Below are 27,833 nucleotides of genomic sequence, written 5' to 3' on the forward strand. Positions count from 1 at the left end.
GTTGGAAGATCGTATGAAAGAACAGGGCCTGTTCTAGAAACTAGCGTTGCCAACGGTAACATGGGAGCATTTCTCAATGACGACTTATGATCTGGGAAGCTGAGGGGTTTGCTCTGCAACCTCTGGTTCAGGGCAGCCTGTTTGCATTTTTAAGTGGAGAACTTTTGAAAGAAAAAATGTTGAAATCCGATTCACATTTTTTTCAAACAAAAAGAAACACAGGAGGATTCGATCCAGTTGGACTAATTCCCACTAATCCCGTTTATCGCTTTAAAAGACAGAAAAGAAGTTTGGGAGGTTTCTCAATCCATTCAGAATAGTTCTTGACTTCATGGATTATAGTTTGTGAAAATTATTTCTCATCCTTGTTGGATTGAAACGAAGACAACAGAACATTGGCTGCGGTGGCTGGCACGAAATTAACCAACCCTAAAATATCAGTATAGCTTAAACTTTCGTTTATTGCTAACGATTTATCACTGCTGTTTCCCGTGGGGATGTGGTTGAGCAAAGTGTTTTGAGCTGCATTTATGTGTACTTGATACTTACTCGTTTTGATCGAGGTAATTTAGTGGCCATTTTCACTGGGGTGGGGATGCTTGCATGTATGATATTACTAAAAGCTAATAAAAGCTTATTAAAAGCATCTTCCTTGATTGAAACAAAGACAACAGAACATTCCATGGTCTGGAACCTGATGACTTTATTCAAGTTTTAATGTGGGTTCATGGTTTAAGGAGCTGGTTTTTCAGAAACTTTGGTTTCAGCCTTTTTACAATGTGCACAAAGAATCTGCCCCTGTAACTGTCAGGGTGCCAGTGTCTCTGGGCGACACACATTGCTGTGGTTTCTCTCTGCTTGGTGAGCAGAGATAAAGGGAGCAGCGGGACTGGGCCTACCAGCCGTCCAGGCTGCCCACGCAAACCACAGGGCCGAATCTGGAGCAGCCCAAGGGCCACACAGCTAAGCCGAGTGCGAGAATGCTTGTGTGACCTTGTGAAGGCGATTCCCACCGTGTGGCTGTGGGGGATAGAAAAAGTCTGCTTGGAAAGATGTATGAGACCTTTGAGCAAACAGCTATGTTTCAGAAACAGGGCCTGCTCGGAATGTGTATTTGGTGGGATTCTAACCTCAGGGACACTTCTTTCTTCTGAGATACCCGAGGTCTTTGGCGAGTGACACAGGATGGCCCTTCCTTTCCTAGTTGGGTTCTGACAGCTCCCAGGCAGTGGTTTATACAACCAACACGAAACATTTCTAGGATCCACCCGATTCCTCCCCTCATTGATATTCAGGAAGCAGCTCTCCTTCCCCTGCCTTCAGCGCAAGTTTGCTGAGCTTTTGTTTCATTTGTGAATAGTTCTCGCTGGAAGTCCCTCACCCAGAGACCAGCGCTCCCAACTGCCGAGCGGCGGGGAGGTAAGTGCTCAGACATTAAGCTGTTAAGTAGAGGCGTATTTTACAATCTCTTGTTTAGCTACCAATTGGAGCAGTTTAATGTGCTTGAGTTCCCGGCGTGATGGGTTCATGGACGAAGTTGCCGATGGAAGTTGTCAGGTGTTGTTGCACCTGGAGGGCCCACATGGATCAATGAGGCATTTAAAGCATAGAATCTCACCCTGAACCCAGACTATTCAGGTCTGTTTTTCCAGGAAAGTTATTTTTTTCACTTTTAGATTCAAGTGCTCATTTTCTTCTTCAAATTTAGAGCACTTCAGTGTGAACAATATTTCTTCTGTTAAAAAATATTTCTTGGAAACAACTTACTGAAGTTTCTTCAGAGCGGCCAAAACCAATGATAATTTTATTCCAGATAAAGAACTGGTGACACGTGGCTGTACATTCAGCACAGCTGTGGTGTCCCCAAGTGCCATGACCCAGGAGCCATTCAGAGAGGAGCTGGCCTATGACCGGATGCCCACACTGGAGCGGGGCCGGCAAGACCCCGCCAGCTACGCACCAGACACGAAGCCGAGCGACCTGCAGCTGTCGAAGAGACTGCCCCCCTGCTTCAGCCCCAAGACGTGGGTCTTCTCCGTGCTGATGGGGGTGAGTAGCTATACACCAACACCTTGGAGGGCCACGAGCACCTGGTCCCTCTGGTGATGGACCGCGGCACCCTGGAGCCCCGGGTGGGACAGAAAGAGCAACTCTCAGACTAACCCTGATGCTGCAGAACTCTTGGGTGCTGACGAGCTTGTTTTGCTTGTGTTTTCACAGTTATTTTTATTAATTTATGGGTGTCTGTTGTGCCAGCCTCGAGCTGCTCCAGGCTGTGGTTGAGTCCCACCAGGGCAGGGACAGTCCCGGGACTACCCATGGGCCCCGAGAGCCTCCATGACCCTCGGCTTTGGGGGTCCAGAGTCCTCCGAGGGGTCACCTGCAAAGGTGGGAGAAGGTGTCTCAGGCCCTCAGGTCAGGCCTCAGTGAGAGAACCTCAGGGACCTCCTCCTCCTAGGGAGAGCCGCAGGGGTCGGCTGGGAGGGAGCTGGTGTGTAAAGGAACTGGCCTAGGGCGGACGGGCAGCGCCAGATGTCCGAGGGACTTCCCTGGGGTCCTGGCCATTCCCGGCACCGTCGTGGGCACAGAGATGATTGGCGGAGCCACTTGGGCCTGAGTGTGTGCAGCTGCTCAGAGCCAGGCTGCAGGACAGGCCTCTCTGCAGGCACTCCAGGTTCCGTGCAGCTTGGGCTGAGAATGAGATCCAGGCCGCAATCTCTCCCCTCCCTGTGCCCTCGCCTCCGCCGGCAGCCCCTGCAGCACCCACAGTGGTCCTGTCCACCTCCCATGGCCTGAGCATGCCTCACCAAGACAGGCATCCGCCTCGGAGCTGGGGACAGGCGGCTCCCGGGTGGTGGCGGCCATCTCCGGGCTCTGCCCTCCTCCGCCCGGTGCCCTGGACTTGGTTGCAGCCCCTCCCCTGCCCAGGCCAGGTCCCCTCTGTCCCAGACCTCACTTCCTCTGCCAGGACCCTGGGTCCCAGTGACCTTTGACACTGACTCCCTTCTGTCTCACCCCTGGGGTGCTGTGCGTGAGAGAGAGCACCCTCCCTGCCTCACCCCTGCGGTGCTGTGCGTGAGAGAGAGAGCCCCCCTCCACCTCCTGCTAGGGTCTTCCCTGCTCGGGAGCCCCTGGGCCTGGAGCCCGTGCCTGGAGGGATCTTCTTCCAGATCTGGAAATTAGGTTCTGCAGATGGAGGGGGATGGGCAGTTGCTTTCCAGTCTCGCATCTGGACCTGAGTATGGGATCCGGAAGACTCTGTACACACAACATTTTGGGACAGGGGTATTTTGTGGGGAGAGGTGCCATTCCTTGCTCTAAATATTGGCAGATCCCCTTCCTTCTCTCCTCCAGGTAACAGCATGGGGGTCCATGCTCGGACGTGGCTGGGGGAGGCTGGTCCATGTCCTGGGCTGCAGCGGGGCTGCGTCTGTCCTACAGGAGGAGTCCAGGTTGGGCGGGCCCCGGGTGCGGGTGCGGCTGATGCTGGGGGCCGTGGGTGAGTCACCAACACGCAGAGACAGTGAAGTGGAAGCTGAAAGGTCGGTGTCCAGCCGGGGACGGGGTGCGTTGTAACCTGGGCTTCTGTCGCTGTCTTGCAGAGCTGCCTCCTGGTGACCTCAGGGTTTTCGTTGTACCTGGGGAACGTGTTCCCTGCCGAGATGGATTACTTGCGCTGTGCTGCAGGCTCTGTAAGCAGCTTCCTCCAGGTCTCTTCTGGTGCCCGAGCTCGCCGGCACGTGCTCCGGTTTCTTTGCTCTGAGACGTGCAGGTTTCTGTCACCTGTACCTCAGTCAAATCTCCTCATATGGGCCGGGCACGGTGGCTCACGCCTGTCATCCCAGCACCTTGGGGGCGCAGGCAGGCGGATCACCTGAGGTCAGGAGTTTGAGACCAGCCTGACAAACATGGAGAAACCCCATCTCTATAAAAATAAAAAAATTAGCCGGGCGTGGTGGTGGCATGTGCCTGTCGTCCCAGCTACTCGGGAGGCTGAGGCAGGAGAATCACTTGAACCCAGGAGGCAGAGGTTGCGGTGAGCCGAGATCGGGCCACTGAACTCCAGCCTGGCGACAAAAGTGAAACTTCAACTCAAAAAAAAAAAAATCTCTTCATATGACTTTAGTTTCACATAGGATTCATCACCTTTGAGAATCCGATGAAGCAGGTCTGAACCTTGCTCTGCAGATGCCTGTGCAGGGAATTGCATGTTGATTCTGATCCTGCGGCTGCATCTTGCCAAAACTGGCAGCATCTGCCCTCAAGGGGACTGGGACTGAGACCTGCGCCCCACACCCTCCCAAAGCTTCATGCTGTTTTTCTAGAATCTTACACAGTGCCAAGGCTGGTGGGGGCACCCACTGATCCTCAGAGCAAAGGAGGACAGACGACCGCTGACCCCTGGTCCTCTGAGAGCCCCGGCCACTGCCTCTCCAGCGTGCCTGCAGCTAGAGCACAGTGCTGGCCGACCCCTGGGCTCTGGCCCACAACCCGCTGACCCCATGCCCCTCCTGCTTCAGCCAGTTCCGAGCACTCCCCTCCTCTCGCTTCCCCTCCTCTCGCTTCCCCACGCCTGCTGGGTCTCTGGCCCCTGCCCTTTCTCTAGGGACACTGTTGGTGACTGTCCCCAGCAGCGCCCTCCAAAGTCTTAAAAACAAAGTGGACGCCCCGTCCTGTGCTGTCCTGGGTCTCTGCTCCCTTAGAACAAAGCTCTTTGGGGCAGGTGACTCGTCCCACTCTGCTGCCCTCTCTGGAAGCTTCTCCGTGGCCTTTGTCCTCACCATGGGAGCCGCCCTTGTCCCAGTGGAGCTGTGGGCTGTGCCCCTTCAGCTTCAGCGGCTGCCAGATATGGGCAAGTGCCCACCCGTGCCCAGCCTTGGCCCCACTTGGCCCTGCCCTGGCCTTTCTTCTCTACCCTGGGCCCTCGTGGCACCTGAGTGGGTGCTGAACTGAGCCTGACTGTCCTGGCCCCAGCTCTGCCCCTCACTCAGGCCCCAACGGGGCTTCTCCTGACTCCTCACCCAGCACTGCTGTGCTCAGCCCCTCAGATGCCCCTGCCCGCACCCCCGCCTCAGAGCCCGGGGTCCCATGGCTGCGGAAGCAAGGGCCACAGGCCTGGGCTGGCCCGACTCCGCTCACCTCCCTGCCCCTGACGTCCCAACCTCCATCCCTGGCCCTGTACTCCTAGCCTTGGTGTGGCCCTTTGGAGACAAGAAGGCCGAGGGGCTCTGGGACTCCTTTCGGCCTCCCTCACATGCAGAGTCTTGCTCCTTCCTTCGCTCCTTCCTTCCTCTTTTTCTTCCTTCCTTCCTTCCTTCCTTGATTCCTTTTTTTTTTTTTTGGATGGAGTCTCGCTCTGTCGCCCAGGTTGGAGTGCAGTGGGGCGATCTCAGCTTACTGCGATCTCCGCCTCCTGGGTTCAAGCAATTCTCCTGCCTCGGCCTCCTGAGTAGCTGGGACTACAGGCGCCCGCCACCAAGCCAGGATAATTTTTTTGTATTTTTAGTAGAGAAGGGGTTTCACTATGTTGGCCAGGCTGGTCTCAAACTCCTGACCTCATGATCCACCTGCCTCCGCTTCCCAAAGTGCTGGGATTGCAGGTGTGAGCCACCACGCCCGGCCTCCTCTTTCTTTTTCTTTTCTTTTCTTTTTTTTTTTTCGAGACAAGGTCTCGCTCTGTCACCGAGGCTGGAGTGCAGGGTGTAATCACAGCTCACTGCAACCTCGACTTCCTGGGCTCAGGAGATCCTCCCAGCTCAGCCTCCCGAGTAGTTGGGATTAGAGGTGTGAGCCACTGCACCTGGCTGATACATTTTCCTTTTTGGGTGATTTTCAGCAAAGACCAGGTCTTGTGCCTGCATGAGTTACATTCTAGACTTCAAAGCTTATCCAGCTGGAAGAGCCTTCATTCACAAATATCTTTTTAGCACATCAGAAAAATAAAAACTTTTTTCAGAATAAATTATTTTGAAGTACCTGGGGGTTGGGTGCAGTGGCTCACGCCTGTAACTGCAGTGCTTTGGGAAGCCAAGGTGAACAGATCACTTGAGCCCAAAGTTAAGATCAGCTTGGGCAACAGTGAGACCCCATCTCAACAAAAAATTAAAACTGAGAAGTACCTGGGGGCCTTCTAGTCAAGCCAACCCGCTGCGTCACGTGGGCTGGCAACACTGTTTTGCGAATATGATTCGGATCCTTCCGGAAGCGCAAATGTTAGAGTATTTCAGGGTCTCAGTTGCTTGGGTGAGCGGCGGACTCATGGGATTCTGGTTTCATTCCAGTGCATCCCCTCGGCAATTGTGAGCTTCACTGTCTCCAGGAGGAATGCCAATGTGGTGAGTCCAGCTTGCACCCAGCCTCTGCCAGGGAGAAAGCCAGAGGGGCCGACAGTGTGCCCGTGTGTGCCCACACACGGACGTTGTGGCACCGAGAGGGGCCCCTGAGGTTGCCCCCCAGACAGTGAAGCTCCTGCCCAGCCCAGCCTTTGCTGCACGGAGGGGAGAGCAGGCTGAGCACGCAGGACTCCCCACCATTGTGTCCTAATCAGGATAATTTTTAGTTAATGGCCTCAAGTGTGGTTTATCTGTTACCTTTTTTCTTTCGTTATTCAGAGAAGGAAAACCCCTCCTGCCTTGTTTTTCAGATTCCCAACTTTCAGATATTGTTCGTTTCCACATTTGCTGTGACCACTACGTGTTTAATTTGGTTTGGATGCAAACTAATCCTGAACCCATCAGCAATAAATGTAAGTTCACGCGAGCTTCGCGCTGAGGCCTGACACCCACAGCCCCACCCCCACGAATGGTGTCAGCAAATGTTTGTCGAGCTGGAAATAGGTGGTAAATGTTATTCATAGCTCTTGAATTTGACAAACGTTGAGAGTTTTATTTACGCGTCTAAAGAAAATAATTGTCTTTATTGAAGTCTTGTGATTCTGCTGGACAGATTTATTGGTAAACAATGTCTTTTGCAACGATCCTTAAAAATTAACAGTAACGGCCAGGCGCGGTGGCTCAAGCCTGTAATCCCAGCACTTTGGGAGGCTGAGACGGGCGGATCACGAGGTCAGGAGATCGAGACCATCCTGGCTAACACGGTGAAACCCCGTCTCTACTAAAAAATACAAAAAAACTAGTCGGGTATGTTGGCGGGCCCCTGTAGTCCCAGCTACTCGGGAGGCTGAGGCAGGAGAATGGCGTAAACCCGGGAGGCGGAGCTTGCAGTGAGCTGAGATCCGGCCACTGAACTCCAGCCTGGGCGATAGAGCGAGACTCCGTCTCAAAAAAAAAAAAAAAAAAAAAATTAACAGTAACATAATACCATGTTTCATCCAATCTGTGTAAGACAATTGTTCTATGCACCTCTAAACAAAAATGGGAAATTGTGGGTGGCAGAGGTTGTGGGAGCCGAAATGGTGCCACTGCACTCCAGCCTGGCAGACAGAGCGAGACACTGTCTCAAAAAACAAACAAAAAAAAAAGAAAAAAATCTCAAAGGAAACCAGGACCTCATCTGAGATACTGCAAGGAGGGCCTCCTGCTTTGTGTGACATGTGGAATGCACTTTATGATTGGGGAAAGCTGGAGGAGCCTTGAGTATGTCCTGGACACTCTCATTGGGCAGGAAAAAAGAGCAGACACAGGAGAACCCAGTGGGAACACCTACACTGCCTTTTTGTTTTTGTCTCTTTTTTTGAGAAGGAGTCTCGCTCTCTTGCCCAGGCTGGAGTGCAGTGGTGCCATCTCGGCTCACTGTGACCTCTGCCTCTCGGGGTCAAGCAGTTCTCCTGTCTCAGCCTCCCAAGTAGCTGGGATTACAGGCATGTGCCACCATGCCCGGCTAATTTTTGTATTTTTAGTAGAGACAGGGTTTCTCCATGTTGGTCAGGCTGGTCTCGAATTCCCAACCTCAGGTGATTCGCCCACCTCGGCCTCCCAAAGTGCTGGGATCACAGGCGTGCGCCACCGTGCCTAGCTAATTTTTGTATTTTTAGTAGAGAAGGGGTTTCACCATGTTGATCAGGCTGGTTTAGAACTCCTGACCTCAGGCGATCCACCCGCCTTGGTCTCCCAAAGTGCTGGGATCACAAGCGTGAGCCTCCGCGCCTGGCTAATTTTTGTATTTTTAGTAAGAGAAGCCACTGCCCTCCACCTGATGTGTCAGTTTCTACGAAAAGTGTTTCAAGTCCTTCCCCACCACTGCTGGTGCATTTCCATCTTCCTGTGGCTCTGTTAGTTATGACTTCATATATTTCGAGGCTCTGTTTTTAGTTGAATATGGTTCTGCATTCTTTCTTTTTAAAATGTATTTCAAAAATTGTCAGGCCGGGTGTGGTGGCTCACACCTGTAATCCCAGCACTTTGGGAGGCTGAGGTGGGTGGATTACCTGAGGTCAGGAGTTCGAGACCAGCCTGACCATCATGGAGAAACCCCGTCTCTACTAAAAATACAACATTAGCCGGGTGTGCTGGTGGGCACCTGTAATCCCAGCTACTCGGGAGGCTGAGGCAGGAGAATCATTTGAACCTGGGAGGCAGAGGTTGCGGTGAGCCAAGATCGCGCCATTTGCACTCCAGCCTGGGCAACAAAAGCAAAACTCCCGTCTCAAAAAAAAAATAAAAATAAAAATAAAAATAAAAAATTGTCAGATTGTCAGACAGCTACACTGACTTTTTAAAATGTATGCGTCTATGAATATTAACACACGTATAAATTCATGTGACTGCCAATATGGTCAGGGCCCACAGTAGTTTCATTACCCTCCAAAAAACCTTATGTTCTCAGAGTTTAACAATCATACATGAAGCTGCTCTAAACATTCCAGTGCAGGCTTTCGTGGGAACAAGGAACGTTCAGATTGGGGTCGGTAGACCAGAGCCCAAGGCCAAATCCAGCCCTGGCCTGCGTTTGTACAGCCTTTGAACTAAGCGTGGTTTTAAAAACTGAAAGACCCCAAAGACCCATGTGAGACAGAGAGACTGTGTGGCTCACAGTGCCTCACAGCCGGCCCTGGACCGCAAAAGTGGGGACCGTGGCCCAGAGTCCTGCGCAGCCTGCCCAGGAGGTGGCCCCGTGGACGCTGAAGCACAGTGGCGTGAGAAAGGCGGGCCCGGTGCTGAAGCGTGTGTGCCCTTTGGCAGATCAACTTCAACCTTATCCTGCTGCTCCTGCTGGAGCTGCTCATGGCAGCCACGGTGATCATGTCTGCACGGTCCAGCGAGGAGTACTGCAAGAAAAAGAAGGTGGGTGCAGCTTCTGGCCCCACAGGGCAGGGGGTGCAGAGGCGTTGCCCCAGGGTGAGCGAGTCGCACCCCCATCTGCAGAGTGGGTTTCAGCGTCACCTTTGGACCGATCTGGGCTGCTCCAGGGCGTTCCCACGAGACCCCACTCTCCTGGGTCTTAGAAACCCCGGCCAGAAGCAGGTCGGGAGCTGGGTGAGGGGTTGGTGGCCACTGGCTACAGGGAGGTGAGGACAGATGCTGTACCCTTCCCCTCCCACTAAGCCTGACTCAGTCCGGCGCTCGGTGCTCGTCCCGAGGGGATGACCAGGAGACACCACATCTGCTAAAATACCTGTAAACGTGGTTTCGTGTGCAAGGACCGTGTGTGCGAATGTTTCCTCAAGCCCAGAGATCCATGGGCGACTCCAAGGTCCTCTCGCGTCTACACCGCAGGCTGACCTGGCCCACTGCTCACGGCGGCCGGATCCAGCAGCAGTGCCAAGTCCCTGTGCCCGTGCGCCCGGGGTGACAGCTGTTTCTTTGTAGGGCTCCATGTCTGACGGCACCAACATTCTGGGCGAAGTACCATTTCCTGCTCGGGTCCTGAAATCTTATTCAGTAAGAAAACTTCCCTTTTCTTTCTCTTTTCTCTCGTACTCTGTCGGGGGTGACTGAGGCTGGATTAAATGTCACGTTTCTATTCCGAGTTGGCTAAGAGTTGGCTGTCTAGACTGCAGGGCAGCGTGCGCCTCATGTGTGGAGACTCTAGTCTGTTACTAGTGTCGTTGGTAACAATGTACTTTATCGTGAAAGGTGCTGCTGGTGTTCCCTAAGTTTTAGGGGGGAGTTGGTTATCGCTGTAGGTGTGTCGACACTGCTGTCCCTGAGGAATCTTTTTTTTTTTTTTTTTTTTTTTTTTTTTTTTGAGACGGAGTCTCGCTCTGTCGCCCAGGCTGGAGTGCAGTGGCCGGATCTCAGCTCACTGCAAGCTCCGCCTCCCGGGTTCACGCCATTCTCCGGCCTCAGCCTCCCGAGTAGCTGGGACTACAGGCGCTGCCACCTCGCCCGGCTATTTTTTGTATTTCTTAGTAGAGACGGGGTTTCACCGTGTTAGCCAGGATGGTCTCGATCTCCTGACCTCGTGATCCGCCCGTCTCGGCCTCCCAAAGTGCTGGGATTACAGGCTTGAGCCACCGCGCCTGGCCAGGAATCATTATTCTTATTTTTTGAGACGGAGTCTCACTCCGTCAGCCAGGCTGGGATGCAGTGGCATGATCTCAGCTCACTGCCACCTCTGCCTCCCGGGTTCAAGTGATTCTCCTGCCTCAGCCTCCTGAGGAGCTGGGACTACAGGCGCCCGCCACCACACCCGGTTAATTATTCTAATTTTAGTAGATGTGGGGTTTCGACGTTTTGGCCAGGCTGGTCTTGAACTCCTGACCTCAAGTGATCCACTTCCAAAGTGCTGGGATTACAGGCGTGAGCCACCGCACCCGGCCTCTCTTCTTCTTACTTTCAACTTTTCTTGCCTTATACCTTGGTATAGTTGTTACAAGCAGCACGTAACTGCATTTTGTTCTTTATCTTACGTCATTCTCTCTCCCTAGCCTTTTGAATGTAGCCCATTTCCTTTGAGAGTTATTACTGATAAATTTCTACTTATTTTCACCATCTTTTGAGTTTTCCATTTTCCCCGATTTTGCCTTTTTCCCTCCTTCCCTGCCTTCTTTTGAATTGGCAGAGGCTCCATCCTTCCTTTTCCCTCTAATTTTGGATGGGAGAGCTTTCAGTATCCTTTTGGCAGTTGCCCTTCATATTCGAACGCGCTCCTTGATAAACGGATCATGCGACGTCTGTCCCGCTTGCCTCTGCCTTGGCCTTGTTGTCTAGCGTGTGATGTTTAGTGACATTTTGCCTTTTGACTCTAACAATGGGACAGCCTCCTGTGTGCTTGACTTGGTCCCTGTGCATTTCCCAGGGCCTTTGCTTCCCTTTATTTAGCATTTCTGTTCTCTTTTAGGTTCCATTTCTGTTCTGCTTCTTTTTTTTTCTTTTATTTTGAGACGGAGTCCTGCTCTGTTGCCCAGGCTGGAGTGCAGTGGTGCAATCTCAGCTCACTGCAACCTCTGCCTCCCGGGTTCAAGCGATTCCCCCGCCTCAGCCTCCCGAGTAGCTGGGACTACAAGCGCCTGCCACCGCACCCAGCTAATTTTTGTATTTTTAATAGAGACAGGGTTTCACCATGCTGGCCAGGCTGGTCTCCATCTCCTGACCTCAGGTGATCTGCCGGCCTCGGCCTCCCACAGTGCTGGAATTACAGGCGTGAGCCATTGTGCCCGGCCCACTCTGCTTCATTCTTTAGAAGTCGGTTTTCGAGAGGCTTCTCCAGTTTGGGCTGGTTCTCCGCATTCCTAAGTGACAATTCGCCTGCAGAGAGGTCCAGGTTGACAGTTTCCCCGAGGACGTGTTTATTCCACCGTCTGCGTCTGCGGAGGCCCAGGTGCTGTCCGTTGTGGGCGGTCTCTCTGTTTCCGGAGTTTTCTGCATGGTGGTCATGGTCTCTGTCAGGTGGGAATTCAGCTTCATTTTTTATTTTATTTTATTTTTTTAAGGTGGAGTCTCACTCTGTCGCCCAGGCTGGAGTGCAGTGGCATGATCTGGGCTCAGTGCAACCTCTGCCTCCTGGGTTTAAGCGATTGTCCTACCTCAGCCTCCCAAGTAGCTGGGATTACAGGCATGCGCCAACACGCTGGGCTAAGTGTTGTGTTTTTAGTAGAGACAGGGTTTACCATGTTGGCCAGGCTGGCCTCAAACTCCTGACCTCGTGATCTGTCTGCCTCGGCCTCCCAGAGTGCTGGGATTATAAGCGTGAGCCGCCGTGCCTGGCTGGGAATTCAGCTTTCTTTGTGCATCTGGAGTTTTGTGCCTTCTGGATGCGAGGCCTGGCTGCCCAGGTCCTGTCTGGCCCCCAGGCCCCTGCTGGCCGGCTCCTCACGCCTGGCTTTCCTGCCGGCCACAGCTCTGCACGTGCACCTCACAGAGATCCTTCGTGCGAGCAGGCGTTCGGGCGTTGGTTTCTTCCCCAGCCCTCCCTGGGTCTGTCGGTGCTCTTTGTAGCCCTGATGGTGCAGGGCAGATGAGCCCACAGCCAGGGCTTAGGCCACGAGGGTTCTTGGCTTTGTCCAGGAAAGAATTCAAGGGCGAGCTGCTGGTGGCAGACAGCAGCTTTGATTGCAGTGGCAGTTGAGCAGGGCTCCCCAGCCGACAGGGCGCCTCGAGCAGCAGCTCAGACACAGCTCTGCCTCTTATTTATACCCTCTTGTAAGTATATGCTAATTAAGGGACAGATTATGCAGAAATTTCTAGAAAAGGGGTGGTAGCGTCCAGGTGGTTGGATCATTGGCACAGAAAGGGGTGGTGGCGTCCAGTGTTGCCGTGGCGATGGCAAACCCACATGGCACGGGTGGGTGGGCGTGTCCTATGGGAAGCTGCTTCTGCCACAGGCCTGTTTTCCCGAGTCCCCTCAGTGGGGTCCAGGGTCTGGGCACCACCGCCTGCCACACTGTGAGGACAGGGAAGGGGGTCTGAGGGTCTTGATTTTCTGCCCTCACCACTGTCAGGTCAATATCCTCAGTCTCCATAGACAAAAGCAGCAGTGGGGGAGACACCCCTTCAGCTATTTTACTCCAGGAGGGACGTGAAAAGCTGCAGCTGAGGGCAGAGGGGGCTGGGCCAGGTGAGGCTGGGGGTCTGTCCAAATGGGCTCCTCCACGGTTAGTGCGGGGCCAGCCCACCGCACCCTGCTCCTGGGGGTCCGTGTCTGCACAGTGCATTCTGGGAATCTGGGGGTGTCTCCACTTCCTTGGGGCGGCCCCCATGAGCCGGTGTTGTCCCGTCCCCTCCAGGTCGTCGAGGTAATCGCAGGCATCTCTGCCGTCCTCGGGGGGATCATTGCCCTGAACGTGGATGACTCAGTCTCAGGCCCACACCTCTCAGTGACGTTCTTTTGGATCCTAGTGGCCGTGAGTACCCCCTCTGGCCCGCCCGCCACCGCTGTGGGCCACGCCGCTCAGATCCTGCGTGGCTGGGCCCCGAGGTCAGTCTTGGTGCACTCAGACAGGGAGGCACCACAGAAGGTCCTTGCCAGACCCCAGTTCAGAAGAACTGGGGAGTTAAGGATTAAATGAGTCAAAGAATTAACTGCTTTTATATTAGTTTGTATGATTATTTTATATTATTTTTCCTGAAAAAAATACCAATTATTTTTATTATTCTAATTTTTTAAACATATGAATGTCAGGCCATAGATATGCATTATTCTATATAATTTTCTAATATATAATGCATTTATATTACAACATGTCTTTTATACAATGCAGCGTATTTCTGTTATTACTTTATATTAAATGTTACCATAGCAGATGTGTCACACAGCACCTAGCACATGCCACATGCTCAATACATGGGCAGCGTTTTATTTATTTTAATTTATTTTGTTTATTTATTTATTTTTTTTGAGATGGAGTCTCACTCTGCCGCCCAGGCTGGAGTGCAGTGGCGCGATCTCACCTCACTACAACCTCGGCCCCGCCCCAGGTTCAAGCAGTTTGCCCACCTCAGCCTCCTGAGTAGCTGGGATTACAGGTGTGGACCACCATGCCCAGCTAATTTTTTTGTATTTTTGGTAGAGATGGGGTTTTGCCATGTTGGCCAGGCTGGTCTTGAACTCCTGACCTCAAGTGATCTGCCTGCCTCGACCTCCCAAAGTGCCGGGATCACAGGTGTGTTCCCTCAGAACACTGAGTCTAGAGCAACCCCTCCACACGCCAGATCCCTTCAGGGCCTGTGGCCCACCCAGAGCCACCGCCCACCTGCCTCCGGGCGAAACCCCGAGCGGTCCTCGGCACCTTGCCATGTAGTGGCCTGCACACCGGTGTTGACGGCCAGCCCCTGGTTTGTCTCATGCTGTGTGGATTTCTAGATTTTGCCCCTGTTCTCTTATGTACATGAGCAGGAATGGTGAGCACCCAGCATCAGCTACGGGCTCCTCCTGGGCAGCAGGGGGGCTCTTCCTGAAGCTGCCGAGAAGGGGCCCACGCCTGCCCGGGAGCTGTACGGCCGGGCGGACTGCCGAGAAGGGGCCCACGCCTGCCCGGGAGCGGTACGGCCGGGTGGACTGCCGAGAAGGCCCGTACGTGCCGGGTGTACACATCCCATTGGTGGCAGCTGTGGCTCAGCTCCCTGTGGGGGTCAGTAGGCTCAGAGCAATGCCCCCAGGGCACCAGTGCCCGACCTAGTGGGCTGCTGAGGCGCTCAGAGCCGGAAAGAGACCCAGGCAGGGCCGAGCTGGGATGGAGCCACAGCCCTGGAAGGGGCAGGACCAGGGCCGGCTGCCGAGACACAGAACTCACGTGGGTGCCCACCCAAGCGGGTCTGTACAGAGAGAATGACGCCTGCAGGTGTGCACATCTGACCCTGGGGTCTGACATGCAGGGATTACATCCGGAAGCTAAGGGAGGATGGAGACCATGTACCTGCAAAAAGTTGAGAATGAAAGGCACTCACGGCACCCCCTTCCCTGCCCCTGCAGTCAGCCCTCATCACAGGGCCCCTCCCGCCCCGCAGACCCCTCCTGCCCCGGGGGCTGCTCTGCTCTCCCCAGAGCACCCCACACCCATCAGGTGCTGCCTCCTGGGTATCCCTAAATCCACCCACACTCCCAATCCTCTTTTCAGGGCAGGAGCAGCCCAGGAGACCCCAGGAGGAGGGGAGGGCACTGAGGTGCACGTGATGGGGGAACCAGCTCCGCCTGCCTGAGTCTGCCCTGGGTGTGGCAGAGGGGCCCAGGGCCTGCACCAGGTGCCCGGGGCTGGAGTTGGGGGCTGGGCTGCAGGTCCAGACCGTTCCAGGGCAGGGCCCTTGACTGAACTGCTCCAGCCCTTATGGCTGAGCTCCTGGCCCTCTAGGGCAGGGGTCGGAGTGACCGTGCTGGGTAAACAGGGAAACTCCCGCCCTCCTGTGGCTCATTGGGGCCTTGAATAGGCCGCCCTGAAGCCACCATCCCTTCCTGTGCCCTCACTGCTACTTACAGGTAGAAGGCCCTTTCAGAAGCACCAAGCCCAGGAGACACCCCTGTACTGACACCTCAGCCTCCCTGGCCAGGGCCACACCCCCCTCTGCAGACGGCTTGAGGCCTTTGCACCAGCAGCCCCTCAGCTCCCCAGTCTTCCCCTCGCTGCCCAGGCTCCCCTGCTCGGAGCCTGTCTCTGTCCTGCCCACCCTCTCACCTGGCTGAGGCAGCCCTCTCCCCAGCAGGCCGGGCTGGGGTGCTGGCACCTGGACGCCTTCGGGGGGATGAAGAGGACGAAGATCATGTGTCCTCCCTCTGCCCACATTATGTGGAACTAAGGCAGGCTCCTCACAATAAGTGAGAAAAGGGCATTTCTTGGTTATAAAAAGGAAGAGGCATCCATCCAACAGAGGAACCCGCAGATCCCCCTAACCCAGTGAGTCAAGTCAGCATCATCAGGAAGGGGCAGTCCACACCCTGGGGCACTGCAGAGGCTCCTCCGAGGCTCTCCAAGGCTCATCGTGAAGAAATCCTGTCCCACACGGAGGCCCGACCGCAGCTGACGGGCTGCGGTCCCCAGAAGCGTCCGGGTAATAGAGGTGACAGAGGCTGAGGGACTCCCCGATTAACAGAGACCCACAAGGAGACTATGAGCACAATGGCGACTGAATCTGGATCAGGAAGAAACAAACAAACAGTTCTAGAAAGAACATGATCAGGGCCGGGTGCGGTGGCTCACACCTGTAATCCCAGCACTTTGGGAGGCCAAGGCGGGTGGATCACAAGGTCGGGAGTTCGAGACCAGCCTGGCCAACAAGGCGAAACCCTGTCTCTACTAAAAATACAAAAATTAGCCGGGCGTGGTGGCAGGTGCCTATATCCCAGCTACTCGGGAGGGTTGAACCTGGGAGGCGGAGGTTGAAGGGAATTGAGATCGCGCCACTACACTCCAGCCTGGGTGACAGAGCAAGACTCTGTCTTTAAAAAAAAAAAAAAGAAAGAAAGAAAGAAAGAAAAAGAAGAAAGAAAAATTTAAAAATTTAAAAAAAGAACATGCTGAGGACAAGTGGAAGAATCTGGGCATGGACCACATCGGCCCCACGTGCAGTCTCTCGGGCGTGGTGCTGCTTTGGGTGTGTGCACGAGTGCCCTGGGCTCAGCCAGCACACTCGGGTGTTCAGGCGTCAGGCTGTCTGGGACAGCTGGAGAGAGCGCAGATGTGACTGTCAAGGACTGGTGATTTTGGGGCCTCAGATGCCTCAGATGACCACTGCACTGCTCTGGCAGCTCTTCTACAGGCTTACAATTTTAAACCAATGGTTGAGGAACAGAGAGCACACAAAACCTCTGAGAGGCTACCCCTGCTTCCCTGCGGACCCGTCCCTGCCCCAGCTGCACCCTTGGGCACCGCCACACCCCCCCAGCTCAAACCCTGCACCAGCCAGGCAGCCTGGATGGAGGGGTCACTGGTGGGAGAGCACGTTTGGAATTTGACTTCTTGGACTATTTCCCCTAAAATCTTTCCCTTTTCCTTTCTCCTAGTGCTTTCCAAGTGCCATTGCCAGTCACGTGACAGCAGAGTGTCCCAGCAAGTGTCTGGTAGGTGAACCCCTCACCCCAGGTGCCAGGGCCCGGCCCCGCCCTCCCTTGGTGCCATGTGACCAGGCTCCAGCCCCAGACTGTAGGGACCCAGCTGCAGGGCCTGTGGGCTGAGGAAGGTGGAGGTTGTGGGAGGTGGAGGCTGGCCCGCCCAGCAGGGACTGTTCCCAGGGACAGGCAGACCTGAGCAAGGCGGTGTAGACTCTGGAAGCGCTCTCCATGCCTAACCACAGAAGGAGACCAGTGCCTGAGCATCATCTGCACCTCCTAAGGCTGGTCGATTTCATTATTATTATTATTTTTTTTTTGAGACACAGTCTTGCTCTTGTCCCTAGGCTAGAGTGCAATGGCACAATCTTGGCCCACTGCAACCTCCGCCTCCTGGGTTCAAGCGATTCTCTTGCCTCAGCCTCTTGAGTAGCTGGGATTATAGGTGCCTGCCACCTCGCCCGGCTAATTTTTGTATTTTTAGTAGGGACGGGTTTTCACCATGTTGGCCAGGCTGGTCTCGAACTCCTGACCTCAGATGATCCACCTGCCTCGACCTCCCAAAGTGCTGGGATTACAGGCGTGAGCCACCGCGCCCGGCCAAAACTGCCACAAACTGGCAGCGGTGGGATACGGACTGGCCGATTATTAATGACTGCTGCCAAAACGTGGACCCTGAGTGCTTTGCAAGGTGACTGCCCGTGCTTGGCATGAGTGAAGGCTGTCTCTGAGACTTGACGGGTCAAACGGGAATTTGGGCTGGGTTAAAAGGGCAGGACAGACTTCAGAACAGTGAAGGAGGTGACCCATGCCGAAGGGTTATTTTTTCAAGCATGGAGAATTGCAGGTAAATGTTTTTTGTTTCTTGGTTTTGTTTGTTTGAGACAGTCTTGCTCTGTCACCTAGGCTGGAGTGCAGTGGTGTCATCTCAGCTCATTGTAACCTCTGTCTCCTGGGTTCAAGTTTTCTCCTGCCTCAGCCTCCCAAGTAGCTGGGACTACAGGCATGTGCCACCATGCCCGGTTAGTTTTTGTATTTTTGGTAGAGATGGGGCTTTTGCCATGTTGGCCAGGCTGATCTCGAACTAGTGACCTCAAGTGATCTGCCCTCCTTGGCCTCCCAAAGTGCTGGGATTACAGACGTGAGCCACCATGCCTAGGTAGTAAATATTTAAAAACTCGTGGCACTGCGCTTTGAATGAAAAGGCAGGCTGGTCATGCCTGTAATCCCAGAACTTTGGGAGGCCAAGGTGGGTGGATCACAAGGTCAGGAGTTCGAGACCAGCCTGACAATATGGTGAAACCCTGTCTCTACTAAAAATACAAAACAATTAGCCGGGTGTGGTGGCGCATGCCTGTAATCCCAGCTACTTGGGAGGCCGAGGCAGGAGAATTGTTTGAACCCAGGAGGCAGAGGTTGCAGTGAGCAGAGATTGTGCCACTGCACTCCTGCCTGGGCTACAGAGCGAGACTGCATCTCAGAAAAGAAAGAAAGGCAGGCTGGGCGTGGTGACTCACGCCTGTGATCACAGCACTTTGGGAGGCTGAGGTGGGCGGATCACCTGAGGTCAGGAGTTCGAAACCAGCCTGACCAACATGACAAAACCCCGTCTCTACTAAAAATACAAAAATTAGAGGGGCGTGGTGGCGGGCGCCTGTAATCCCAGCTACTTGGGAGGCTGAGGCAGGAGAATTGCTTGAACCTCGGAGGCAGAGGTTGCGGTGAGCCGAGATCACGCCACTGCACTCCAGCCTGGGTGACAGAGTGAGACTCCGTCTCAAAAAAAAAAGGAAAAGAAAAAGAAAAAGAAAAAAGAAAAGGCAGAGGTTTCAGCAGGAGCCATGCTGGGAACCAGCTTGGGACTAGGCCCCTGAGCACCCGGCCACGCCCCCCTGTGCCCTGGCCACGCCCCCTGTCCTGGGCTCCCGGGCTCCAGCCCTGGCCCTGCAACCCGCGCTTTTTTCCAGGTGGAGGTGCTGATAGCCATAAGCAGCCTCACGTCTCCGCTGCTGTTCACAGCCTCTGGATATCTGTCATTCAGCGTCATGAGAATCGTGGAGATGTTTAAAGATTACCCGCCAGCCATAAAAGTGAGTTGTGTTTTATTTCGGGGCACTCCAGACATGCAATGCTCTGCGTGTTGGCCTGGCCCTTGCTGGCTTTGCCTAGGACTCTGTGGGCCCCGGCTTCAGGGGCAGCTCCAGGTGGAGCCTCCTCCACTGTTCCTGGGCAGCGGTGATTGCGCTGCCCACCGCCAGCCTGGCCCCAGGGCCTCGGGGCCTCAATTCCGCCCTGGATCTGGGGCCACCACCTGCTTCACAGGGACCTGGGACCCCTCTGTCCCTGAGCCCGTTTTAGAATCTGTCCTGAGTTTGTTGGACACGTTTTTTGGATTTGCACCAGAACTGCATTGAGTTTAATGGGTGAATTTAAGGAGAATTCAAAGTCTCATGACTTTGAGCTGGCCCAGTAGGAGCTTATCTCCAACACGACTTTCAAGGCTTAGGCACGTGTAGCTACATATATTTCTTGGATACCTGGTGTGTTTCTTTGTTTGTTTGTTCTTGTTTCCAATATAAGTGGTTTTGCCACCCAAATCATTAGAAGACCTGTATTCAAGCTGTTTGCTCCAGGTCAACATGATTGTGCCGATGGGGGATGGAGTCACTAATGGATGGGGGAATGGAGTCACCATCTGATGGGGGATGGAGTCACTATCTAATGGGGGATGGAGTCACTGTCTGATGGGAGATGGAGTCACTGATGGATGGAGTCACTGTCTGATGGGAGATGGAGTCACTGATGGATGGAGTCACCGTCTGATGGGAGATGGAGTCACTGATGGATGGAGTCACTGCCTGATGCAGGATGGAATCACTGGGGGGATGGAGTCACCGACCGATGGGGTATGGAGTCATCGTCTGATGGGAGATGGAGTCACCATCCGATGGGGGGATGGAGTCACCGTCTGATGGAAGATGGAGTCACCGTCTGACTGTCTGATGGGGGATGGAGTCACCGTCTGACTGTCTGATGGGGGATGGAGTCACCGTCTGACTGTCTGATGGGGGATAGTGTCCTCAGCCTCCCACAGGTGCTGGGATTACAGATGTGAGCTACAACGGCCTGGCCTGGGGTTTTTTCTTGACTTCTCTTATGTTTGCTTCCCCCACTCCTACTCCAAATATTTTGTTTCCTGTGACATTTAATATATCTGCTACTTCACGTTGTCTTACAATATGCATATAATTGTTCACAATTACGAGAGAGGATATTACCACCCGGGGCCATCTCCTGAGTGAGCCTGAGGCTTCCATTTTGCATTCTGCTAGGAGGGGACAGCCACACGCCAGCGAAGTCGGCCCCTTTCTGTGTGGGGTTATCTTTTGGGTTTGATGCCCCATTAAGTTTAATGGCCTCTGGTTGTATTCCATTTTAGGGCTTGGTGCTTTTTTCAAAATGACATTTTTTGAATATATAAAATATTTATGTGGTTCAAAAGCCAAACTCTAACAGATGAGCTCAGAGAAGCTATGGTCTCATGCCCGACTGACCTGCTCCTCTTATGGGCAACCAGATGATAATTTTCTTTCCTTTCTTACAAAATAGCGTGTACACTAGAATCACAATTACTATTCTGTACCTCGCTGCTTTTTTTTTTTTTTTTTTTTTTTAAGCAGAGTCTCACGCTGTCGCCCAGGCTGGAGTGCAGTGGCACAGTCTTGGCTCACTGCAACTTCTGCCTCCCGGGTTCAAGTGATTCTCCTGCCTCAGCCTCTGGAGCATCTGGGATTACAGGCATGTGCCACCATGCCCGGCTAATTTTTGTATTTTTAGCAGAGATAGGGTTTCAGCATGTTGGCCAGACTGGTCTCGAACTCCTGACCTTAAGTGATACGCTTGCCTCACTTTCCCAAAGTGCTGGGATTACAGGCGTGAGCCACCGTGCTCAGCCATGTACCTCACTTTTTAATTATGTATTTATTTATTTTATTTTTCAGAGACTGGGTCTCACTCTGTTGCCAGGGCTGGTCTTGAACTCCTGGGCTCAAGCAATCCGCCCACCTTGGCCTCCCAAAGTGCTGGGATGAGAGGCTCCTGCCACTGTGCCCGGCCCCTTGCTTGTTTTTTTAAACTTAATAATTTATCCTGGTGTTTCCTTGATACCCGAGGGGATCAGAGCTCTTCTGAATTCCTTCATCACTCCGGCATGTAGCTGCTTTGTTTTTCCTGGGCCGACACTGGAAAGCTATCCACGGGCACAGAGGGTTTGGGTGCTCTGTGGTCACTCTCTGGCTCCCTGCATCCTTGGTCGCTCCCTCCATCCTCTTCCCTGCCAAGCTCACCGCGCTGCCTCCTGCCTCTTCCTTCCCAGCAGCGGGGGCTCAGGGGTGAAGCTGTTGGGGGCCTGTGCCCCCACCCCCCAGGATGGCTGCCCCCTCTCTCCTCTGCTCAGAATCCTGCTGACACGGAATGGTCAGCGCTTCTGCCTCCTGCAGACGGTCTTGCTGGCTCCAGGACTGAGCCTTGTGGGTGTTGGGGCAGGAGGGGTGGAGCGACTTGACCATTAGCAGCCAGCACTGTCCACAGGGCCTGGCAGTGGTTCGGTCACTTTGATTCCTGTCTGTTGAACACAAGCTGATGGAATTTAAGGCAGAATTGACCTCATTAATTGAGCTAGAATGATTATCATCAGGTTGTTGAAATAACAGTGCGTTTGGGTTACTGCGGCTCCAACTCGAGCCTGGCACCTGCTCTTTGCGAAGGCTGCGGGCACGAGGGAGCTTTGGTCTCCTGGGCTGGAGGGCGGCTGGGCCACCCTGCTCACTCCTCCTTCTACCTGCAGCCATCCTACGACGTGCTTCTGCTGCTGCTGCTGCTGGTGCTCCTGCTGCAGGCCGGCCTCAACACGGGCACCGCCATCCAGTGTGTGCGCTTCAAGGTCAGCGCAAGGCTGCAGGGCACGTCCTGGGACACCCAGAGCGGCCCGCAAGAGCGCCTGGCTGGGGAGGTGAGTGGCCTGCAGGGGGAGGGGGCACTGGGGAGGTGAGTGGCCCACAGGGGTGCCCAGCTGGGGAGGTGAGAGGCCTGTGGGGTGTGCGGGCGCTGGGGAGGTGAGTGGCCCACAGGAGCGCCTGCTGGGGAGGTGAGAGGCCTGCGGTGGGGGCACCTGTCCTGGTGAGGGCCTCCAAGGGCCACACACCACGACCCTCGAAGGCTCCTTGTGCCACTTTGTATTTTTAAAAACGCCCCAGAAAAACCCCGAAGAAATAAAATGTCTTTTTCTTTTTCTTTTTTCCTTTTTTGAGAAGGCGTCTCGCTCTGTCACCCAGGCTAGAGTGCAGTGGCACGATCTCGGCTCACCGCAACCTCCGCCTCCCGGGTTCAAGCGATTCTCCTGCCTCAGCCTCCCAAGTAGCTGGGACTACAGGCATGTGCCACCACGTCCAGCTAATTTTCCTATTTTTAGAGAGACGGGGTTTCACTATGTTGGTTAGACTGATCTCGAACTCCTGACCTCGTGATCCACCCGCCTCGGCCTCCTAAAGTGCTGGAATTACAGGCGTGAGTCACCGCGCCCTGCCGTAAAATGTCTTTTAAAAATACAAACACAAAGCCTAGGTAAGCCCAGACCCACCCCTGGGAAATATTCTGGACTTAATGCTTTCAGATTTGCTCTCAGAGACACAGAAGAGGGCTTTGTGGGGGCTCCGGCAGGTCATGGTTTCCTCCCCTGGCCTCTGGTGGGGACACAGTTCTGCAGAGAAGGCACTGCCCACCCAGCCTGGCACGTGGGGCTCCGTGGAGCTGGGGTGTCAACAACTTCTGGCTGTCACGGCCTGAACAATGTTCCCCTGGGCCCTGCCTACTGTCTCGCTGCCCCCTCAACTGAAAGGCGGAGGCTCAGCGTCTTCCCCACACTGAGCTACAGGTCCTGGCGGTGCTCCCCTGGGCAAACCTGCCCGCTGACCGTCAGGTGTAGTGACCACGAGGATGGTCAGCTTGATGCCCAAACACCCGGGTGGCCACTCAGCACGGCTCTGAGTCCTGCCCACCTCCAGGCCACCCTCTCAGCACGGCTCTGAGTCCTGCCCCACCTCCAGGCCACCCTTTCAGGGGGGCTCTGAGTCCTGCCCCACCTCCAGGCCACCCTCTCAGCGCGGCTCTGAGTCCTGCCCCACCTCCAGGCCACCCTCTCAGGGGGGCTCTGAATCCTGCCCCACCTCCAGGCCACCCTCTCAGCGAGGCTCTGAGTCCTGCCCCACCTCCAGGCCACCCTCTCAGCGGGGCTCTGAGTCCTGCCCCACCTCCAGGCCACCCTCTCAGGGGGGCTCTGAGTCCTGCCCCACCTCCAGGCCACCCTCTCAGGGGGGCTGTGAGTCCTGCCCCACCTCCAGGCCACCCTCTCAGCAGGGCTCTGAGTCCTGCCCCACCTCCAGGCCACCCTCTCAGCGCGGCTCTGAGTCCTGCCCCACCTCCAGGCCACCCTCTCAGCAGGGCTCTGAGTCCTGCCCACCTCCAGGCCACCCTCTCAGCGCGGCTCTGAGTCCTGCCCACCTCCAGGCCACCCTCTCAGCGGGGCTCTGAGTCCTGCCCCACCTCCAGGCCACCCTCTCAGGGGGGCTCTGAGTCCTGCCCCACCTCCAGGCCAGCCTCTCAGCGGGGCTCTGAGTCCTGCCCCACCTCCAGGCCACCCTCTCAGGGGGGCTCTGAGTCCTGCCCCACCTCCAGGCCACCCTCTCAGGGGGGCTCTGAGTCCTGCCCCACCTCCAGGCCACCCTCTCAGCGCGGCTCTGAGTCCTGCCCCACCTCCAGGCCACCCTCTCAGCGCGGCTCTGAGTCCTGCCCCACCTCCAGGCCACCCTCTCAGGGGGGCTCTGAGTCCTGCCCCACCTCCAGGCCACCCTCTCAGCGGGGCTCTGAGTCCTGCCCCACCTCCAGGCCACCCTCTCAGGGGGGCTGTGAGTCCTGCCCCACCTCCAGGCCACCCTCTCAGCGGGGCTCTGAGTCCTGCCCCACCTCCAGGCCACCCTCTCAGCGCGGCTCTGAGTCCTGCCCCACCTCCAGGCCACCCTCTCAGCAGGGCTCTGAGTCCTGCCCACCTCCAGGCCACCCTCTCAGCGCGGCTCTGAGTCCTGCCCACCTCCAGGCCACCCTCTCAGCGGGGCTCTGAGTCCTGCCCCACCTCCAGGCCACCCTCTCAGGGGGGCTCTGAGTCCTGCCCCACCTCCAGGCCAGCCTCTCAGCGGGGCTCTGAGTCCTGCCCCACCTCCAGGCCACCCTCTCAGGGGGGCTCTGAGTCCTGCCCCACCTCCAGGCCACCCTCTCAGCGCGGCTCTGAGTCCTGCCCCACCTCCAGGCCACCCTCTCAGGGGGGCTCTGAGTCCTGCCCCACCTCCAGGCCACCCTCTCAGCGCGGCTCTGAGTCCTGCCCCACCTCCAGGCCACCCTCTCAGGGGGGCTCTGAGTCCTGCCCCACCTCCAGGCCACCCTCTCAGCGAGGCTCTGAGTCCTGCCCCACCTCCAGGCCACCCTCTCAGCGGGGCTCTGAGTCCTGCCCCACCTCCAGGCCACCCTCTCAGCGGGGCTCTGAGTCCTGCCCCACCTCCAGGCCACCCTCTCAGCGCGGCTCTGAGTCCTGCCCCACCTCCAGGCCACCCTCTCAGCAGGGCTCTGAGTCCTGCTCCACCTCTAGGCCACCCTGGGCGGACTGGCCGCTGCTCTTGCCCTGCATACCCTGCTCTCCTGTGTTCGGCACACCACCGGCCTCAGAGTCTTGGTGCAGAGCCTCCAGTGCCCGCTAAGTCCTGGAAGACGCCCTCTTGCCCTTGGCTCGTTTCTCAGCTGACCCAGTCGCCCCCACCCTCCCCCCCTCCCCACTGACATTCCCTTCACCTGCCTCCTCAGCTGCTTTGCTGCTGTTTTGCCTGGCTGTGGTCAATCTTCCTGCTAGGACGGCAGTCCCTGGGCCTGAAATGAGACCCACCTGGGTTTCTGTCATGACTAGCAAGGCCCAGAGTTGGATGCATGAGGTGCTCTCCCCAGATCCCAGAACTGCTCATCCCGGGGCTCAGGGTGGGCGGCCGGGACCCAGGGTGGACGGCCAGGGCGCAGGGTGGGCGGCTGGGGCGCAGGGTGGGCGGCTGGGGCTCAGGATGAACGGCTGGGGCTCAGGTAGTCAGCTGGGGCTGGCGCTGTCCTCCCTTGTGCCTGGAGGCATCTAGTCACCTCTGCCTTAAGTGTTTTCTTCCTCGGCCGTCAGGCACATGTCCACCCTTGGGAGGCTTCTCCCGCCCCCCGCCCCGGAGCCAGGGCAAGGGACTGAGTGAAGGGCTGCTCCATCCCAGGCTCCATAGACACCGCATGTGTGGGAACGCGGGCGTTGCTGGGACAGTGAGGGAGTAAAGGCCTTTGTCTCTTTCCATAGAGGCCCAGGGGTTAGTTCCCCCACTTCCTTCACATTCAAAGAAAATTTCTGAAGTTAAAAGAATGCTGGCTGCTTGCTGCCTGTGGCCGAGTGGCGTGTCCAGCTTCCCGCCGCACAGGTGGTCCTGGTGAAGTAACACCTTTCCTGTCTCGGTCGCAGGTGGCCAGGAGCCCCCTGAAGGAGTTTGACAAGGAGAAAGCCTGGAGAGCCGTCGTGGTGCAGATGGCCCAGTGACCCCTGGACGCAGAAACTGGGTGGCAGTGCCCAGCCTGGCCCCAAGCACGGAAACGCACAACCCCTAATCACCCCGAGCTACTGCTTCTAACACCTCTTTTCCCCTGTGTGAGGGCAGACCAGGCTGTAGTGGGGTTTTCACTTCCTAGGGTAGTTTAATTTTAAAATAGGCCAATGTTGGCTAGTCTGTGTTTCAGTCAGATCAGTCAGTGCCAAGGGCTCCCGTGTCCTAACAGCAGGAGCATGGCCGCAGCTTCCCAGGCCGAGGAAGGGCCCCCTGGTTCTGCCTCTGAGAGCCCCACCGCTGAGCAGGCCCCAGCTCCGCGTCCTGCCTCTCTCATGGCCTGGGCTGGAGTGGGCTCTCTGGACCTGACCGGGGTCAGACTGTGGGTCCCTGCGTCTCCTGCCCCCTCTGACCCGGCTTCTTCCCTCCACTCTTCGGGTCTATCCTGGGTGCTCAGTCAGCCCAGTGGGATCTTACCTACTTCCCTGCAAGGTGTACCTGCCCCAGGCTCAGCCTGCCCAGCGGCTCTTCCCGGACAGTGAGAACAAGGCTGGGCACCTCTGTCCTGGCCCGGGAGCCGTGGGGGCCCCTCCTCCAGAGCCCAGGTGCAAGTGACACGGGCTGCCACTGCTCTCCCAGGTGAAATCCACACCGGTCCACACCGGGTCGCCTGCCTTGTCTTCCTACATAGACCCAGTCATTCTAGAGGAATCCGCCGCCACAGTGGCTGGCCCACGTCCCAGGCACTGCCCACATCCTGGGCACTGTCATGCCCAGCTTGGAGTGCCACGTGGCCGCTACTGTGATAGGCAGTGTTCTTGGGGGTGGGACTGCATCTAAGGCTTTGTAAACGGGCTCGACCACGTCTCCCTGGCCCCAGTGACTCCCTGGCCCCAGTGACCGGGGGAAGCTGAGCCGCTCCCTTCTATGTTTGCTCCCATTACTCAAAATGTAGGACAGATCAGGTCAGAGCCCAGGAATCCTCACAGGTTCACCCAGCCCCCTCTACCTCCTAGCAAGTACTTTGTCTTGATCCTCACTGAGAAGACCCCAGGGCCAGTGGTCTTCTCCATCTCTGCTGTTTTGGGGTCTTAGGGTACAGCCCAGGCAGTCACTGCCCACCTGCCAGACTGCAGGGACAGTTGGGTGTGAGAATAACACTGGCTTTGGGCAGTGCCATGGCCAGGAGTGGGTTCCCTGCATCTCCTCTTCCCCAAGGGCGCCTGGATCCTCCCAGTAAATCTGCAGTGAGTTGGGGTGACTGTAAAACTAGGAATCTTGTTATTTTGGTCATTACTTTCCAGCAGGTGTTTTTCTTCACAGTGGTTTTGTTTCTTTCCTTCTGGTCTGAGAACACATGAACATTTTCCCTTTACTGCCTTCGGGTGTATTGACTGGTCCCCCATGGGCTGCTGGAAAGGCCCAGAGATTCATTCTGTGGCCTGGGGCCATCAGGATCAAAGAACCAGGAGGCCTGGGAGATGCAGTTGGATGGGGCTGCCTGCTAGGGGCTTTGAGGACCCTCCCAGGTTTCCCACTGCTGAGCAGGAGTAACTCTGGCTGCCAAGATACCGTCATGGTGTTCACAACAAGTGGGATCATTATTTTCCACCGTTCAAGGGGAATGCAGGCAAGACGTCCCCCCAGATGCTCCGAGAGGGGACAAGCCAGTCCCCCTCTGCAGCCCTCAGCAGCTCCAGAACGACAGAGACAGGGGCCGGGCAAATGCTTTGGCCACGGTCCCAAACAAGCGCCACTGTGGGAGAGGAGAGGCCACCCTTCCTGGCACTGGATGCAGACCCCACCCCGTCTGCAGGACACTCCCACCTCCCTGCAGCTTGGAGGCCGGTGGGGTCTGCTCCTGGGAATGGGGTGGGAGCCACAGGGACAGCACTGATGTCTTCTTGGGGGTAGACCAGAGAGCTCAAGTTTCAGAGCCAGAATTAGGCACTTGGAGCGTTTTTACTGGCTTTCACTTTCTTATTTTAGAGCGCTTAAAAAATCCGGACAAATGGGGTTTAAAAGAACTGTCTCTTTCAATCTACGTTTTGGTTTAATATGCTTGAGCAATAAACGCTGCCTTGTAGACGTGGCTGTGGCTGTTTAATGTTGGGTCTCAGCGGGGTCGGCTCTGTCACTACTGGAAACCTCGGGACACAGGGAGGAGGGTGAAGGGAGGGCCAGCTTTTCACTCACTGATTTGTGTAACCCCTAGAGGCCAGTACAGGAGGCTGGTGAGAGCCCAGGGGCATTCCTGGGGGAAGAGGGAGGGAGCTGGGAAGGAACCAC

At 55.7% G+C, this 27,833-nt stretch overlaps 1 protein-coding gene across 6 annotated transcripts; it reads left to right on the top strand.

Moving 5' to 3' along the window:
- The first annotated feature begins 1,383 nt into the window (after positions 1-1,383).
- MLC1 (modulator of VRAC current 1) lies at positions 1,384-27,630 on the top strand. 6 transcript variants are annotated; one of them, XM_074003480.1, is made up of 13 exons: positions 1,384-1,638; positions 1,814-2,049; positions 3,355-3,452; positions 3,603-3,692; positions 6,282-6,335; positions 6,644-6,745; positions 9,141-9,242; positions 9,768-9,839; positions 13,127-13,243; positions 16,834-16,890; positions 18,846-18,968; positions 21,725-21,889; positions 25,466-27,630. In XM_074003480.1, exons 3-13 carry the CDS (start codon positions 3,363-3,365, stop codon positions 25,538-25,540), a joined length of 1,047 nt encoding a protein of 348 aa, XP_073859581.1. In that variant the 5' UTR covers positions 1,384-1,638; positions 1,814-2,049; positions 3,355-3,362; the 3' UTR covers positions 25,541-27,630. The 6 variants fall into 6 exon arrangements, with proteins under 6 accessions (XP_073859581.1, XP_073859582.1, XP_005567013.2 ...); XM_074003481.1 differs by having other exon boundaries at positions 1,384-1,419; XM_005566956.5 differs by lacking the exon at positions 3,355-3,452.
- The last annotated feature ends 203 nt before the right edge of the window (positions 27,631-27,833 follow it).

Source organism: Macaca fascicularis, chromosome 10, assembly GCF_037993035.2.
Source record: "Macaca fascicularis isolate 582-1 chromosome 10, T2T-MFA8v1.1".
Taxonomy (NCBI): Eukaryota; Metazoa; Chordata; class Mammalia; order Primates; family Cercopithecidae; genus Macaca; species Macaca fascicularis.